Here is a 19496-nt window from a genome sequence, read left to right as displayed (position 1 = left end):
GTACCAAAGGAACCAGAATGTCTTAGTCTCCAGCTCTGTGATTTCGGCAGAATTTATATAAGCTAGCACTTAAAAGGTTTTTGCAAAACTGGAAATACATCTACAATGAAATTTTTGAAAATTTATTTTGGTGCTTCTTCGTCTTTGTGGTTTATGAAACAGTGACAGAAAGAGTCAGTGATCTTCCTGCCAAACCCACCGATGTCCATTCCGTCTGAACGAATGTTTTCACAGCAGTTGCTGCCTACATTCCTTCTGCAGCAGTAACAGCTTGCTACTTACCTCCAGTAACAGCTGTTCTCCCAGGTGTTCTGTACAGACAGATTCCATTCCTGGTGTGCCACAGGGAACATGGACACATGAATGGGCTCTGTATGTGCAAATACTTAAGGAAGTGCTACTTTCTTCCTTCTTTCCCCACTATTTTATAATACAGCTTCAAATGAGGGAAAAGGAAGTTGTGTGGGGGTATAAATATGGTCGAAGTTAAAACAGAGAACCTTGAAATGAACATATTGTTCCTTCCAAGCCTAACCATTCTTTGAGTCTATGAATTCACCTGAACCTTTACACTTCTTTTTAGTGTACTGATCCACAATAAAGAGAGAATCCATAATGAGACAATTATGATCTATTTCTTTTTCCTACTAACTTAAATGCCTCCAAAATACATTCTTCTTCCATTACATAATTCCTAAAGCAGCATTAAAGTATTTTACACAAGCCAGACTTAGAACTGTGCCTTTTCCTCACACCACTTCTTCCTTCACATCAAGGAAAACAATATTTTCTACGAAAGGCGCATGGTTCACCATTTTGGGTGATCTAATGGAGACCTCGGTTTTTCCTTTCACATCAACCTTTTTTTGTAGACTGTAGAAGCATGGTAAATTATCCCGCTGAACAGGGGATCCTCTGTCTAGACCTCAGGGTGCCGCTGATAATCATACATGCTTTTCCTAGCCCTTGAATACAGGACTAGCTGGGAATGCTGAAACCAGGATCTCCATGGAATTAATTTTGAATGGCAGCAAGCTTGGAGAATACTTGCAGAAATAACCTAACTAGAGTGGTTTTGGCAGGAGTGCTGGAAAAATTCAGTGGTTTCACTATGGAAACACTAAAGTGAAAACTGGCAGTTACATCAAATTTCTTACTGACAACATCCCAAAGAACAGCTATAAAACCATTCCACATTTTGGTCATGAAATTTGCCCTCACTTCTAAGAAAAATATTTCTGTTCAATAATTTTTTATAACTCTTAAGTAAAGAAATGTTTTAACCGTCACATAGCAAAACTTGAACATCTTAAAGTTAGCTGAAGAGATTACAAAGAAAAACCAGTCAGACTGCAGCTCAGTTTAGTAGAAATATGTTATATATGCTGACAAATATGATTTGGTCAGATTTTATTCGAAGAGAAACAACTGAAGGATTGACAAATCCTTGCTAAAGCAAACAAGTTCCCAGAAACAATCACAGAAAATACCTGTGGAGTGAGATTGTGAAGAACCAGCCAGTAGCTAGGACGAACTGAGCCACCATCACTCCAAGTAGATGCTGCAAATTATAAGACAGAGCAATCAAGAGAGATTTGATAACAAGAAAAAACATCTTTCTTTACAGTTAGGTCTTTCAGAAAAAAACCCAGCAATACCAGCCCTGTTAAAACACAAAAGTCTAATCTTCAGTCCTGAAAATGAAACCACACCTTTCCTCACATTTCACATCAAGATTCATTTCACTAGAGTTTACCTTTGAGGAGTTTCCCACTCACAGCAAGCATCTAGTCTTGAAAGGCCCTATTCTCTTTTGGCAGATCTCAGCCCTTCTTCACACATTCCCTGCAGCAAGACCTGGGATTCCACCTCCCAGCCACCCCAATTATTGACAGCGAATTTCCATTCCAAGAAGGAACTCTCTTTTTTCCTTTTACCGGACAACTGCAACTTTCTTTCCTCCAAACCACTGGTGCTGTAAAACATACAGTGCTCAGGTCTGACCAATGGTACTACCAGCTGATTGTTCTCACCAGAGCCAAGCCTTGAGTCCTGTGCCCCCCAGCCCCTGACCGATCGGGGTGCTGTGCTGTTCCATGGAGATGATGGTTTGGGGTTGGTCAGGCCAGGAGGTGGGCGGGGCAGCCCTGTAGTGTTCCTTGAGGAAATATGGTTTTTCCACATCTTGTTGGAGAGATGAGTGGGATTGTGTCCTATGGGATCTGGGGACCATGTTGATTTGTAATCACTGAATTTTGCTAGAAGATTAAAGAAATTGTATGTATTAGAGAAACTTGTGAGATTAAGTACCTATCCTATCACGGTAAAACTTTTGACTGAATTTATATTGGAGAAAAACATGAAGCACAGAACCATACAATAGTTAATGTATGATACCAAAACCCCCCATGCTACATATAAGTTAATCTTTGCTTATTTTATATACGCTGACAAAAAGAAAAAAGTAATACACCTAGATCATTTATGATAATGTAGCTGACTGCAGCATGTCACATCATTAATTAGATGAACAGCAACTTTTATGTCCACACTACATTTCACCTGAGAGCCTGAGAATTTCTTACAAGTTTGGGCACTACTGAGCTTGAATGAAACTGAACCTTCTTCAAGTAAAAAAACCTGCAGAGAACTAAAAGGAGTATTTACTGTTCTTGGTCTAGTAAGCTAATGTTATCTCCTAAAGATGTCCTCCCTACAAGATCAAAGCTTTCTCATGAATCACAAATCTCACACAATGTTGACCCAGCAGTAACACATAAAGAAGGCTACTTAGCTGTGTGACAGCTGGACTTTTAAACAATCTTGATAGACCATTTTTTCACTAGAAAGCATTACCAGATGCCTATTAGAAGCCCAGTAGTGGAGATCCTTAACACACTTCAAGAACTCTTTATAAAGAAATGCAATAAAAGATAAAAATAAAAGCACCCTCCAAAACACCACTATTGGTCATGAATATTTGTGAGCTCTGCCTAAACCAGTTTTTCCAAAAAAAGACAGACTGCAAATTCTCCCACAACTTCTGACACCAAGGGATATTTCAAATGTCAAAATTCCTTGAAAATTCCTCGTTGTTCTGCAATAAGAACCAGCGAACACAAACATGGCAGTCTGGGGGAAAAGGCTGTGTCAGACATTATCTTAACCATAATTCTCATGTATGGGTGTGCAAATATATGTATTTAACTCTAATTATCAACAGACAGCGGTGAATTACTGACTTGAAACAAAGTGAAAAAATACAGATTTACAATATCCCAGGGCATCATAAAATAACACATCTGGAAACCAAGACCACAAAGCTCTCAGCATGTATAAGCATGCTTCAATTTACAGCTGGATCTCTGTATTTCCATGACACAGTAATGATCAGTAGCAAGCAGGTTTCAAGCACTAACCTCTGAAAGTGTATGGAAGTGCTTAAAAACCTGCTTTCACTAGATCTGCTTTAGAGATAGGTGAATTCTAAATTCCAGTTCAGATGATCTGTTTTCTGACTGTGAAACACTTGTGCCTAGTAGATGAACAGAAATTGGTATTTGGCAGTGGTATAATTTCCTCAATTCCACTACAATTTCAATATTTCTTGTTATCTCTTGGGTCTTTCTCAAGCGCTAGACAAAAATTAAGCAAAGGCAAGAAGTTGCTACATGCCACTCCTTTCCTCAGGCTGTAACAGAGGATTCTTCTATGTCACTAGAATGCTGCCTACACAGACACTGCTTCAAACCAAAGTCAGCACACAAACTGGTGGCATTAAGGGCTACAGAGCATTTTTAACACATTTTGTGAAGATGCTGAGGTAACACCTGAACACAGCTTTTATTCAGTATGATGAAAAAACCTAAAGTTTGGGCTAGCTATAGCTCTTAGCTCTGTTCATCACCTCTGCTATTTATATACAATTCTTCACTTTTAAGTAATTGACAAGGCAATGATGTCTTCAAGAAAATACTGACATTTGCAAAAAGCTTAAAAGCCCAATGGTTCATCTGGAGCAAGTATTTCCAGTGTTTTACTCTGAAGTGTGTGCAGAAACAGTTTTTTACTAGAAAGCTTTGGAGACCTTCTTATGAAAGATTTGAGACAGATATTTAAGTTTATATTTATAGACCAACCATTAAAAGCCAGAGGACTAAACGTCCTCACTGTCCAGATTTCAGGGAATGATGACTGCTATAAAGGGCCAGGCAAAAAACATTCCCTTCACATCACTCCCATGTTCTAAAGTTAAAATAAATAAATCACTCACCTTTACAAGGTGCGTATATTACCTGTACACAAGCAGGTATATTTTAAAAATGATGACATGTCAACAGATTGTACATGTACTGTTTTATTTTTCTTTTGCACCTGCTGCTTCCTACTACTCTATTCTTCAACTTGCATAATATGCTGGTTTTGACTGGGATAGAGTCAATTTTCTTCACAGTACCTGGTATGGGCTGTGTTTTGGATTTGTGCTGGAAACAGTGTGGATAATACAGATGACTTAGTCATACTGCTGAGCAGTGCTTACACAGCATCAAGACCTTTTCTGTTTCTCACATTGTCCCACCAGAGGGAGGGATGGGGATGCACAAGAAGTTGGGAGGAAACACAGGACAGCTGACCTCAACTGTGCAAACGGATATTCCATACCATATGGAGTCATGCTCAGCATATGGAGGCTGGGGGAAGAAGAAGGAGGGGGGGTATGTTCAGAGTTACGGTGCTTGTTTTCCCAAGTCGCTGTTACATGTGAGGGACTAAATACTCTAAGTGGAACAAGAATGAACCAGTGCTAAGTGAAAAATGCTTTGTCTGGGTAAGTTTCAGAGCTCGCATACCTGAAGTGCTATGAACGTTGGTGAAGGAATTGTCAGAGGCACTGTAGGGCCAGGCACCAGGTGAAGGCAGCGAGGTGTTGAGGGAAGAATTAGACCCTATGGAAGGCAAAAGGAGAGAGAGAGAGGAGACCAAGTTCACAGAGTTTCTGTAACACCCTTAAACCCCGAGAGAGCCACAACTGTACCAATGCCAAGCTTTCAGGTGATCCCAGCCACAGTGCAAAGACACACAGATTCCTTTTCAGGCAAATGCACCAGGCTGTTCGCCTGCTACAACCGCAGCATCGCGATAATCCCGAGTATCAGAGCGACTTTGATAATCGCAGACCAGCTGTTCACTGTTTTACCTGTGGTGTTGTCCCGCAGAAGTTGGTGGTCAGTATCTACAATGGGAGATGTGGCTGTCCCCCCCAGCACACTTCCAGGGGTCACATAGGGGTCAGATTCAGGGTCAATGTTTTGTATACCTTTCCATGGCACTCCTGGTTGGAACTCTGGGACAGGAGAGAAAAAGGAATTAGATGCAACCAGGGAAATGTCATTTACTAGAAGTAATTGCTGAAGGTATTTTAGGAGAGTAAACAATTGTCTTCTACACTGTTCCTCAGGGGGAAAAAAAAAAGACTTCATTCTAGAAGTGTAATCTGTTTCACAGTTCCTCCCACAGCACTAGCTCTGGTGTCTGAATACAAGCCTACACTACAAAAAAAGTGGTACAAGTGCATCCAGTATCCCTTTAAGTGCTTCTGCTTTGCTACATTCAGATGAGGTTTCAATAGATTTAATGCATCCTGTATAAGATATGTAAGATTAGATTCTGTACACAGACTTTGTGCACAGAAGCCTTTCCCAAGGAAAGGCTACTTACCTTGGGAGTTTGTAAACACGTGACACATCACGCTGTACGTACACACACACTTTATACATCACTTATCAATACTGAGGTGAGATGCCTTGTGATAAAAGTAATGTACATACTCATTGACATTGTTCATGCTTCACAATGAGATGGGATGTACTTATCATGCTTTAGTTTCAACCATAGCTCCAGGCATGCCAGAATTTTAAGACAAGATGATAAATTATATTAAATATGAACACACAAAGACTCCAGTTACTGTAAGAAAGATCAGTAACTTAGTTCCTTAAGTGAATAAAGTGCTGTGGTCAGTTCTGGAAGCAGTGGTGCAAAAGTAAAACTGACAAACACAAAAACAAGTAAAGAAGCTTCATATACTATGTGACAATTTGTGTAAGTGTGAGAAGCGTGCAAAAGTGGCAGATTTATCCCTTGCAGATACAAGTCCAGAATACAGAATTCCCAGCCCCAGTTTCTGAAATAATTAGAATATTTGAGTGTAATTAAAGATCCATTATTAAAATGACATCAAAGATGTGCCTCTAGAATGAGGCACTGTAGGATGTATCTGGCATGGAAGGGTGCATTTCAGTCACCTTTGTAACGAAGAAGTATAGTCAAGACTATTACTTTCACAGACAAATACAGAAGAAAATACGATACTACTGGTTCAAACAATTGCCACAGCAAGGGCAGTATTAGACTGTGACAATGCATGGGAGAATCTGAGAGAAGACAGAAGAAATGCCCCACTAGGTCAGAACTATGGTCCATCTAGTCCAGTATTTTGCCAACAGCAGTAGGAGAAATACCATTAAGGGACAGAACACAAGCCTGGCCTGTGGACTACTGGCCTCACAGTCTCCCAGTATCCACAGCTGTCCTACCTAAGATGGCAGAAATACCTACTACCTGCTAGCACCAGCTCGCAAAACTGTTTTCCCATCATTGTATCCAATCACTGTTTCAATTGGCTAGTAACACCTGTTTCAAGAAGCTCTGAAACCAACAGAACCCAGAAGTTCACTGCTCTAGATGGGCAAAAAGCTCCCATCTATTTAAAATTTATATCCTCTTAATTCCAGCATTTGCACCATGGTTCTAGCATTGCAGGAGTCACAGAATTACAGTTCTGCATTTATCTTGTTCACCGCCTTCATGATTTTATAAACATCACTTACATCTTCCAATCTTTAGTAACTCAACAAAATAATCCAGATATCAACTCTTCTAACACTATGAGCAATCAGCACAGCATCAAGGAAGGACTCTGCTCAGCTACTGCCAAAATACTGCCATCCCCTGACAAGCAGGACCACCTTATGGTTAAGGAAGAAGTGATACAGCCCTTGGGTCTACTCAAAATATCTTCTCTGTTCTGAGACAAAGAATTTATGAACACAGGTTAAAACCTGGAAATCAGAACTCGCTTGGAGAAAAAAAAAAGAAAAAGAAACCCAAGTCTTCTATCTGTAAAGATTCTGAGAATTGGTGAGACTGAAAATTAAGTGCACAGTAAGCTCTAATCAAAAGGTTAATGAATATACAAACAAGGCTCCAAGGACCAGGAGTATTAATGTTTATGAACACATTCACTCATCAATGTAACCCTGGCTGGAAAAGCATTTCCTTGAACTTTGGCAAACTGACAAATTTCCAAACTTTTCTTTGGCGCTGATAGTTATTATCATGCACATTCACCAACTTTTGTCTACAGACATGCTCTTTTATTTCTAGACAGTAAAGAAGACATGAGATGCATTTCTCCACTGATATTTGAAAGGTCCTCTCAAGAAGTTCAAACATAAGATTATTGTGAAAACCATGACATCCAGGCCAGTTTGCCTGAAGTATAACTGAACTCGAATGGGAAAATGACAGTCTAAGTATTACCTAAGTATGCAAGTCTGTGCAACATAACCAAAAGACATAGTTCTCACCAATGCAGCAAAACTTGCTCTCACCTCCAGCTGTGATATCAGTTTGACTGGGCACCACTTCATTTATCTTTGTGCTGAACAATACTGCTCTCTTGAACAGCAGAATATCTGCAGCAGATGGCATTTAGGAGGAAAATGCGAAAGGTGTAGTCAGGGTGAATGCTGAGTGACTGCTGTTTTCATTCAAAGGAAAAATGCACCTATTTCAAGAGGTTTTCTCTTGAAAACTCATTTTTGATAATTTGTTTTCCAACAATGGGAAGAAGAATTCTATCTCTGAGCCAGGAACTGACAGTGGACCTCATCTACAAGCTTGTAGAGAAGGACCTAGAGTGTTAAGTCATTTTAAGTCTTCATTCTTCAGGGGTGTTGTGTTAATAAAGTAGATCATGATTTCAGTTTTTCTTGTCAATGAAGTCTGTAAGTTAGACAGACTATGAGACAGCTCAACGGGCTGATGGTTATGGAACAGTAACTTGTCCCAGCAGCCTATGGATCTCATAAGAGTGGAACAGCAATAACTGAATAAATGCCACCTGCCAAAACCCAGGATCTGTTAGATGAGGCCTGAAATCATAGTTTTGGGCTGCTCACACAAGAAATTATGGATAGTGCTGAGGATCTCAGTGAAATTTTATGTTCAGGATTTGTGAACTTCACTTATCCTCTCACAGTGGTGAGGCAGTCAGCAAGAAAAATTTTACTTATCACTGACAGTGGGACTACAGATCTGTGGTATCAACAAGGGGCAAAGAGCAGCTATCCAGCTTCTCACTTCAGTAACAGTTTTGGTATCAAGAATCTTGCCAGAACCAGTGGTTGCTCCAAAGCTTGGAAACACAGCAGAGCTGATCCTCACACGTCTCCTGTAGCATTTCAAGCAGTACTGTGTTTCTCAGTATTATACAGGGGAATGGTGACTAAGGAAACAAGTTCAGGAAACAAGAAGTCTGAGAGTGAGGTCTGGTAAAAGACTATGTTTTGGGAGTTTCTGGCATTATGAACAGCAACTCCAGTCCTAAAAGCTCTGTACTTAGCATCCAGGCTGACAGAAGTGTAACACAAATACACCTGTACAGAAAGCAGTGAGCAGTATGAAAATTTGTGGATGTGCAGATGTTTTTGAAATAACTAATTCTTTAGCTCTGTTAGCGCATCAGAAAATGTCTTCTTGCTGGAGTTAGACACTGAGGGCTTCCTTCATAAAAATCTTCAGCCACATTTTCTAGGTTTCCTGCAGTTGTATCTGTCACACAGATTCCTAGGCTTTCTGATGCAAGGTCTGTGCTACTGCTTTACCCAAGAGATGTACCTGGACTTTTAATTTTTTGTGCTTGACGGGATACACAGCAGAGGGTTTGCAGTTAGTAATGTTTTCCTGGAATGCAACTGTCTTCCAAACAAGAGAAAAATCACAGCATCCACTATTTGCTGAACAGCATTGGTGATTAATCTGTGCAACTTCAAGAACACCACCCTGTGTTTATATGAATGTTTTATATAGAAAATTCTGCGTGGATTCAAATACATATGTACTTTTCCTAGAGAGTTTTCTAGCAGTGCATTTCAGAAACATAAATTTCTGACAGTTAAACCAGAAAACTTAAAAATGTGCACCAGCCTGTCATCCCAAAAGCAAGCAAACCAGAAGATTCCTGAGCACAACTGAAGCATTGCAACACTCTTCTAACCCTTTATGCAACATGAACGAAGGTGAACCACAACAGTGTGGTGCTCTCACCATCACAAAAAACCCCTACTTCACGTATTTTTCTTTCTGATTCCACACTACCAATAAAAGTTTTTACACTCTTTGTCAGCCTAACACAGCACAAATAAGGAATCAGTACAAAAGAAGGGAGAGAGTGCTGTGTATTCTAGGAACACATGTTTTCATGAAAATTTCTGTAAATGTAAAGTCACAAACCCACAGAAGATATGAGTTTACCTAACAAAAACCAAACACTATTCAGGCAATTCAGCAGTTAGTTCATATTTAGCCCAGCATTTTTTTAATGGAAATTCAACATATACGTTCTAATATAATGTGGAAGAGATTTCAAACCCAAGATAGGCCAAGCCACGCAAGTATTTTCTTTGCGATGGTTATTTAAGTAACTATGATGAGGAAAGGTCCAGCACATCTATTCTAAAGAGAGGACATAACCCCTGCCCTTATGTAATACCTGGAGGCCAGCTGGCATTGCTGGATTTACTTCCGATCTTGTTTGTTGGTGGAGATTTGGCAGGTAACCAACTATCACCAGCAGGGCCTGCATGGCTGCTGAGTGGGTCGCCCTGGATTATGTCAAACTGGTTGTAGGGCGATCCTCCACGAGCCTTTCCAGGGGGCACTATTGCACCTGAAGCATTAAAAACATACGTTTACACTCAGTAAAGGCTGGGATCTTTAGGAGTATGATATATTAAACCAAAAATATTTAAGATGCATACTGCTGAGGCAAGACATAGCTTCATCTAAGCTATTTCACCTCTGGCAAGATGATCCTACAAGGGCATTCCCAAAATTCCCCTTCTCACCATTTTTGTGCATATTGGCATCTTGTGAAGCCACAGAGGGCAGCCCTTCCATCATAGTCCACTGCTTAAAGCGGGATTCTGTTCCAGCCTCTTTCCCTCCCACCATGCCATAATCCATGCCACTTGAGCCAAAGCCTGTGAAACAAACGAACAAAACTCCATTGTCATTTTCAGTTTTGTTTTTAAATATCTTTAAACAGGGAGTCACTGTGATCATAAGTAAAAGGTGAAAAAAAAATCAACAACAGCAAAGGGTATGTTCAAGTTCAAGGGGCATCTTCCAAATAAGTATGTTAGGTCAGTATGCCATGATATGCTTTCTTCATAGGTTTGTCTTCTTCCCATGTAATGAAAAATAATGCAATTTGATTCAAAGTTGACACTTGTCATAACCTTCACTCTAATGCTTACACATATATTATTCATTTCTGGACCCAGCCATAAGTGATTAACACAATTACCATATTAATAATAAGGAAGATACAGGCAATGCACCAAACCACCTTCCACAGAGCACTTACCACCTGAACCGTATCCAGGTATTTGCCCTTTGGTCTGTAAATCTGAGAGACCCACATTCAAAGGATTGGGTACCATGCTGTCTAAATGTGGCTTAGGCCCAACAGGGTGGGATGGCGAATGCTTCATGCCAGGCTGCCTCTGCTGCTGCTGCTGGAGGGCACTCACCATACGAGCAATCTGCAAATGAAAGAAAAAACTGGTTCATCTATGCTATCCTGTAACATAGAATTCCAGTAAACATAAAGAAATGGTGACTTAGAAGAGATCCAAAAGACCCTGCTCCCCATAAAGTGCAGTATGAAGAGAGCAGATGACATTACTAAAGCCAGCACCATCTCTACTGCAGACTGCATTTCCCCAGCACATTTTGTACTTCATATGACTGACAAAAGCAGCGCCACGCACCTGTTGCTCCTGCTGTTGTCGCACAGCTTGAGATAACTTTCTCTGGCTCTGTAACAGCTGTTGCTGCTGCTGCTGCTGCTGCTGAAGGAGGAGCTGACAAGCCTACAAGACAAGTGAGGGTGGGAAGAGTGAAAATACAGAGCTCATCAAGCGAAATGTAATTGCCAGGAGCTATTCACTAGCAAACTCCTTGCTCAGAACTTAGGTAAACTGTTTCTCATTCCACTCACTCAAGTAAAATGACAATGAAGGCATTAGAAGAATACCACATCCTTCACTTGTTTCTAATTTAACATTATGCAACAGAATTACTTGTACCTGCTTTATTACCATCACTATGACTACAAGTCTGAAGAAAACTTCATTAAAAATCAACAAACAACTGCTTTCTGTGCAAAAACCTGGCTTAGAGTCATTACTAACCCACTGCAATCCACAATAATTACATGGGCCTATTTGGTTTATCTGCTGCCTTCTAGCAGGGCTTTACTACCCCTTCTAGCAAAGGGGGAATACTTGTACAAAATAACATCAGTAGACCAAAACAGAATAAGCATAACAGGAAAACTCTTTCAGCAGACAATTTGTAAACAATCTGTAGTCTTGTTTCACGAGATTACTAGCTACTTACTAATTGAAACTGGGGAATCTGTGGAAGCTGGCTCAGCATGGCAATCTGTTGTGGAGAAAGCTGGGGGCCCATATTGAAAAGACCAGGATTCAAGCCACTGTTGGGAAACTGTTTGAGCATGGAGGCCGAAACCTGCATGGAAACCAGTTACATAACCTGAATGCACTGCCACGAGGAAAAGATGATGAAGTAGAAGTATTTCTATAAAGGAACAAGTATGACACCAATCTTCGATGGTGCTCTGGGAAAGACATTACAGATTTATTAACACATCACATTTAAACATGCACAATCTGTAACTTGGGCTGAGTGAATACCTCACTTGATTGACAGTATACAGTATTACATGTGCAGATGCAGACACACACACACAAAGATTCCTCCCCCAACCAATCAGGTGCTAGAGACTGCACTAAATTTAAATGCTGATATATATATATATATATATATATATATATATATGCAGCTAACCAGTAATCACAGTACTGCATTATCACATTAAAAATGTACTGCTTTACAAGGGAAAAGAAAGGCATTCAGGCAGTCACCGGAGCAAAGAAACAGTGCCTCACAGAAAGAGTTAATCTCTTTGTACATTGAATAAGATATAGTAAAAGACAGGAGTAGGTGGAGAAGAATCCCCCCATTTCTCCCTGCATTATTTGAGAGTTACACAAGTACAATTCAAGAGAGTATCAAGAATTGTTCACCAAGTCCAAAGCAGAAGGTAAACTTGTACATTTGGAGACCCTGAGGTCTTAAGATTAAGCTCTGCCATGTAAATGTAACATGTAGCCCTTCATCAAACATCTCTTTTGGGGGGGACAGGAAGCACAGGACAAGACTACTTAAAAAAATTAAGCAACCTGTCACACTTCAGAAACACTTTAAGCTTTCACGTTTATTTGTTCTTCTTAAAATACTTTGCAAAAGCCTATGTAAGACATATGATTCCCAAATCCACTTTTGAGGTTTAAAAATACTGGTAGCGAGCATTTACCATCAACTGCCTTGGAATACGATAGAATGCTAATGTTTCTGCACTGAGTTTTCAGCACTTTCACTACGAATTTTAATGGTTTTATCTTATTTAATTTTTCCATTTCTTAACATCAAGTTGAGACTAAGATAGGTGTATAAGTAACCTCAATGATGTGCTCTGAAGGCTCTAGCTCTACTTTTACAAGTAATCAGTTGCTATAAATTCCTTACCTGGGGAGAAAGGAATTGGGGAGGCACTTGCGCCCGGATATTGGGGGAAGGATTTAGTGGCTGCACTGGTGTGTGCATGCCCCTCGATTGTGCTGTGCTGTTTCCAAACAAACCATGATTGCCACCCTATAAAATTAAAGCAGTAGTGAGAAGATGAATCCTGCAGCATAATGGATTTCTATGCTAGTAACTACATATCAGTAACAATGAGCCAAGTACTGACTTAAACAGAGTTCCCTTAGAATTACAGACGTTTGCCTAAAATCAGTAATATTTGGCCTGGGTTAAAACCACTCTGCTACATTTTTGAGATGCAGGTTGTTTCTCCTCTAACACTGAAGGGTCATGCTTATCTACTTACTTCAAAGCACATGACAAATCTAATGTTTGAATATTTTGCACATCACGTGTTGGGAAATGGAAACTTGGAGAACAAACAACAAACTAAAAACTCCTTTCTATTGGCTTACAAGTATGACAAGACTGTGTCAGCAAGAATTCTGATCCCCCATTTTAGAGAAGACAGGTACTTTGCCTGAGATATCACTCATAAGGCTATTATTTCCTCTGCAGGCCTTTCATTAACTGAAATTTGAATTCTAAAGTCCTATTAAAAATTTTCCTTCTGCCATGAAAATTTCAGCATTCTGGATCTGGATATTTTCCTTCCCCTTTTCTCCACCGAAATTTGGAGAAAATTTTCAAGTGAGAAAAAGAATTGTGGTTTTTTTTTTTTCTTCAGTGATTTGTTTTCTAACACAAGAAGACTTGCTGTTTGAGGTTTTTTTATGGGAAGTATTTACTGGTTTATAAGCAACTTCTGTAATAAACCTTAATGCATGAAAAAGACCAAAGAATATTTGTCATTGTATTTCATGATTTCAGCCTCTTGAACAGACTTTTGGTACCATTTTTCAAAAAAAGCAACAAGAAATGTTACAAACTGTCTCCTACACTAAGGGAGCTACACTCTCTTGCTTCTAAAAGCTGAAACCCATATTCCAAAGCACCCTTATGTGCCATGATTTTGTCCTTTCAGTTTCAAGACCCTCAGAATTTCCCTGCTGTATACTAGGGTGTCTGTGACCCTCAGATACCTGGGGTTCTAAAGAGCATATTTTCCACTCCTCAGCCATCATTCCCCCATTCTGCCTGTCCATGCCAGCATTTCTGCACCCAACGTAAGTTCATCATTCTTCCAAACTGAGATTGTGCAGGCCTTCACTAAAACCTTTCCTTCCCTTATACACCAGGACTTCATAAATCCTACCATAATACTGTGCATAACACTCCTACCATAATACTGTGCATCCTCTGCTATCCTTTTGCTCAAACACAAGTCACTCCTCCTGCTTCTACACCAGCAGCACTATGGATTGCCTCATTCATCTGCATCCCCCTCCACTTAAAGTGTCTTCTCTTTCAGAAGTAACTCCTAAGCATGCAGGAAGGCAAACAAAAAACCCCAAAAGACAAGAGATTTTATTCTGGAAAGAGCCAGCTGGAGTCAACTACACATTCACACTTTTGAGAGGTCTTGAAGCTGCAGTTACACTTTCAGCCCTCTCTAGAACTCTACAGAATTCTGCACGCTGAGATCAACAACATGCCTGCAAATTTTGGACTTAATCTGATGTTCAACACTGTGTCACATAGAAACAGAAAGACAACACAAAGAAACACCATCATGTTAGGCATGTGACTACAAAAGCTAGACCAGCTGCAATAATTAGGTACTATTCTTTCATTTCCTAGTATTCCTAAAATATTTTCTTTTAGAATAATGCAGAACATAATAGCCAGAAATTCTTCCAAACTGCAGTTAATCACTTAATTTCTTCCCCACCATTTTCCTCTACACAAAAATATTACTACTTCAGGAATTTTTAAAGGCTACTAAATCAATCCTTACTTTGGACTGTGAGGAAGGGAGAAGGGAACAGGCACAATGCTAAATCACTGCAACATTTTACAGGCACATTTCTACATACAAGGTCTTTGAGTGGAGTCTGAAAAAACTCAGTGTTGGGCTTGATGAGGCACATCAACAGCCTCTAACTGGGTTTTAAGCCAGCAATTAAAATAAAGGATGCCACTAACTTCATGACTTCTGAAAAGCACTTCTACCTGCTGTTGCACTGTGATTTAGGAAGAGGCCAACAAAACCAGACAGAGTACATTCTGATGCTAGGAACCAAAGTGGACTGCTTCTCAATGGCCTGATACAGCTGAAATTTCCATTAACAATTTTAATCTATTCAGCAGAAAAACAAATGCAAGCAACCAACTAACCAGGATTAAGCCCAGGTTGCAGCCTTATAACAATGCATCTTATAAGGTGGCCTGCTTACTTGTCTAGCAGCGAAGTTTTGGGGACTGAGCCCTGAGCCGATTGCCCCAAGGCCGACGTTGGATAGTGTGGAACCAGAGGGAGACAGCTTGTAGCTGGGAGAAGGGGAGAAGGGAGAGCAGGGAGCCTCATCCCCAAGGCACCCATCTTGATTGGAGAAAGGCAAAGTCAGCTGAAGCAGCAGTTAGCCAACAGCAGGAGTTGGTTAGTGAAGCAACAGAATGCAAGAGGAGAGAAAGAGGGACGGTGAGTGACTAGGAAGAAGCAAAGGTAATTTGTAATAGCAGTTACAAGGACAAAACTTCTGATTCAAACGATCACTTGACAATTAAGATTTTGGTCCAAGGAGATAATCGATAAATTCCTATGTTTTCTTTTTAAAAATACATTTTGAACTCTCATGAAATTTGTTTCTGATAGTGGCTATTACCACTACAGAAATAAACAAATCTTGAATGAATTCCTCATGTTAGCACACACCTACCAGCATAATTTGTTAGGAAACGCATTAGCTTTGCTCATGGTATTTATTTAATTATGCCACCAGAGGGAGTTGACAAAACTTTTTTTTAGCTTGTTATACCAAAATGGAAGAGTTAAAAAATTCCTTGACAGTTAACACGCCCTCAGAATTTTTAAACCAAATTTATTTTCCATTTTATATGTGATAAACTGTATTTTAAAAAAACAGCCCTAGAGCATTCTGAATCTATTGGACACTCTCCAATTCATAATGTGAAGCAATTAATAATTGATAATAACAGTGAAAGCTTCTGTTTAAAATAGGCAAGAATATGAAAGAAACACTACCATAACATACAACAGATGTCACAGAGAAACAGATGTCATACAGAAGCTTACAGTACACGGACATACAGCATAAGGGGTTGTGGAATTTAGAAAGGGTGTTTCCAATAAATGCCAGACATGAAAGAAGAAAAAAATCTGGAAGACTGTGATTACTTATATTTACTTAGATCTCAACCAATTTTTTTTACAGTAGATGACTGTAGTTAGTAGCCAAAAGAATCATCATGATGAAACTGACAATGAATTTCATTGCTACCAGTAGTTTACCCTTCCAAGAAAAAAAAAAAAAGTAATTTCTGTCTACATCAAAAACAATCTATTCTAGAATAAAAAGCCTCACTCTCCCCAATTTAGTTTGTCTATGCACACCTGACACCTGTTTTATACACATGTTCATTCTACCAATATAACTCCCCCACACCTTTTATTACTGAGCTCATTCAGGATTATTGAATTTTTAGCACCTCTGGAGAAGTAGGGTAAAAACTGGGACCTTGAACATAGAGGTTGGTATTAATTTATCTAAAGATATTTCTCTCACCTTCTCAAAATAAGGCCCACTATCTGTGGTTCCCATGTCTTTGGAATTAGGTGGACGGAACCCAGATCGATCCTTTCTCATCATGTCATTAAAATCCCCGAGATTCATGGCTCGTTTGTCTACCTCAAACTTCTTATCTGGGAGACCACCTGTAAAAAACCAGGAAATTAGTGCAAATAATCTCTACCATGTTTCATGACAGCAGGTTCATAGCCAAAGAAATAATCTTTAAGATCAGGATATAAATTACATCTGTCTTATAACTTAGCATAGATACAGTTAGTATTAAAAGTGTTGAAAAATTAATGTAGGAAGCTTCATTTAACACTGAACATGTCAATTTACTTTATAGAGTTTAATGTGAAGTAGTTGTCACAATTTATGTACAGATATAAACATACACATTTCAACTAATTATATTAATTATTACCTAGTTCTCTATGTCTTCCAAAACCTGCACTGTCATTTGCTGGAATTCAGTATGTAGAAAGACCACCATTTAAGCTCTCCATGTATTCTACTTAGCCTTTACTGGGTTTGACACTGAGAAATTCTTTGCGATGCTTTGAAAACTTTGGTCACATGCATATCATTTGGTCAGAATTCTCCTACAAGAGTTAAGTGAACTTAATTCTGGAACACAAGAGATCGACTAGTATACTGTAACTTCAGACAGACAACCAGTCTCCCTCAACCTGTACACAATAACACAGCCACTAACAGAGACACTTCCCAAACACCTGCTGAAGTCTCCTGCCATTGTTTAGGGAATAACCTGGTGGAGTATGAGGAGATGTCAATAACAGATGACCAAACTGAAACATACATGGTGAACAAGACAATCGACTTTCTCTAAAAGCTTTATCATCAGCTGAAGAGCTGACTGGAAGAAGTTTTCTACCTTACACACTGAACTGTTGCCAAGGAACAATTATTGTGGTTGTATGTGGCACCTGTAAGCTATCAGATGCATATTGCTATGTTGAAATAGATGGAAAACATCTTCGTTTTAAAATACGGATGTGACAGAAATGAGCTTGACTGGTGTTTTTAGTTTTAAAGAATACTGTTTAGTTAGTAGCACAGATGGTCTTTCCAAGAACCATTTGAAAAACACGTCAGCACAATTAACAAGAAAATCTATGATTTTCAAAAGGAAGTTTGTGATAACCTACCCTACCAGCGACAAAACACTAAACCTTTATCAAACACAGCAGTCAGCTAAATCATTCTAATACTGTCAAGACAGTGTTCCTTGAAAAAGCTTCTCAAATCCAGCATCTCTTCTTAATGTCCAATCCCAATCTATTAATATTCACAGCTATGCTACTGCCAAGAAGCTATGAAACTGACCGCTAACTGCATGGGTTTTTCTTACCTGCACAGCTTTCAAAGTTGATCCAGTTTCACCCTCTCAGATGCCTTCAACCTCATTCATAACAAAACAGTTGACAAATCACCTACGTATCTTAGCTTGTAACTGGAGTCACACTGACCTGGATGAGCTCACGATTCCCTGATCCCTTTCTAACATATCCTAAAAAGCTACAAATGGCTCTGCAAAAGCAGTCACATAGTGTCACACACAGCTCAGTGCTGTCAATACCTACATCAAACCACTGCACACAATGCCAGCAACGTGCTACCAAAAGGCTCGTGTGCTTTAATTCCACACAGGAAGCCCTAGCCATTAGCTGCTTGAAAAGAAACTGAAAGCGAGGCATAGTTGCATCACTGTCTGAAATGAAACTGGGTCAATGCCAACACAAGATGACTAAGCCACAGAAACACCCTTCTGTCTCTCCAGTTACCCTGATGATCCAAACAGCTCCTCAAACATTACTGAATGATGCCTTGTAAAACACACAGAGCATTAAAAGAGCACCTCTGAAGGCTTCAAGCACAGATGCATGTCACTTAGTGCTGAGGCAGCTGCTTAAACTTCAATATAAATAAGGCCTCACTGAGAGAGATGATTGCATTCCTTTATCCCATTCCTAGAAAATTCTAATACAACCTTGAAACCTGTGTGTGAGTTTTGTCTTTTAACTTGTCAACTAAAGCTATAAATAATGTAGGTGGCTAAAGAATAGCTTTACCTTATGTAGTAGAAGACAACTGTCAAAATCTGAAAAGTCTAAATTACCCTCTACAGTAGGCAAAAACACTTGTGTGTGAATAAATATGAAGCCCCGAATTCTCTACATGCAGAAACATAGAACAGGTTAAAAGCTAAACCATCTTCATAAAAGAAGACCCTATCAGTTCTTGGATTTCCCCACTATTAAGAGTTGTGAAAAACACTGTGAAAAATGCAAAATCAAACAAGGACTTGGAAGATGATGTTCACTCCCAAGTGTGGAAAAACCCACTATCAAGTACATCTCCCCCACCACATGGACAGAGCTTACAAAAAAAAAAAAAAAAAAAATCTGAATTCCATGCAAAATTATATAATATGATCCTGCACTGGGAAGTAGGAGACAGAAACTGCTGCTGAGCAAAGTTGCCCAAAACATTTGCCAACAAGAGACCCTAAGAGACTCCAACATGGTGAAAACAGATACACCCAGTGGGGTAACCCAAATGGAGAAAACCATTTGAAACATTTTCTGCTTGACCACAAAAACATTTAAAAGATACTGATTTTATACCTTTACCATAAATTTACATCATCCAAGCCTACTGAGCAAGCACATGCACTTAGACATTGAGGTGTTTCATCTGAATGATAAATCAAATTACAGCTTTGTAATATATTTACAACAGCCACGTACACGAATTGCATTTGAGTCAATAGAAATTTTAAATTCATTTCTCAGTATTTACAGGTGA

General features: G+C 39.4%; 1 protein-coding gene across 11 annotated transcripts in view; it reads right to left on the bottom strand.

Annotated features, from left to right (window-relative positions):
• The window catches only part of TNRC6B (trinucleotide repeat containing adaptor 6B), a 135838-nt gene that overhangs the window by 14681 nt on the left and 101661 nt on the right, over positions 1-19496 (bottom strand). For 8 of the 11 annotated variants that reach the window (XM_042050599.1, XM_042050592.1, XM_042050593.1 and 5 more), the window contains 12 exons: positions 16662-16810; positions 15312-15482; positions 12961-13086; positions 11749-11880; positions 11118-11219; positions 10712-10889; positions 10191-10325; positions 9836-10012; positions 5198-5344; positions 4851-4946; positions 2034-2258; positions 1491-1561 (listed from right to left, as the gene is read on the bottom strand). In XM_042050599.1, coding sequence (XP_041906533.1) covers positions 1491-1561; positions 2034-2258; positions 4851-4946; positions 5198-5344; positions 9836-10012; positions 10191-10325; positions 10712-10889; positions 11118-11219; positions 11749-11880; positions 12961-13086; positions 15312-15482; positions 16662-16810 — 1709 coding nt within the window. The remainder of the gene's footprint in view (positions 1-1490; positions 1562-2033; positions 2259-4850; positions 4947-5197; positions 5345-9835; positions 10013-10190; positions 10326-10711; positions 10890-11117; positions 11220-11748; positions 11881-12960; positions 13087-15311; positions 15483-16661; positions 16811-19496) is intronic. The other 3 variants (XM_042050602.1, XM_042050600.1, XM_042050601.1) reach the window with 2 other exon arrangements.

The sequence above is a fragment of the Corvus kubaryi genome, unplaced genomic scaffold (genome assembly GCF_017639235.1).
Source record: "Corvus kubaryi isolate FWS band 111438036 unplaced genomic scaffold, C.kubaryi_AGA036_p1.0 74, whole genome shotgun sequence".
NCBI lineage: Eukaryota > Metazoa > Chordata > Aves > Passeriformes > Corvidae > Corvus > Corvus kubaryi.
The sequence above is the reverse complement of the archived record's forward strand: the minus strand, read 5'-3'. Positions and strand labels throughout refer to the sequence as shown.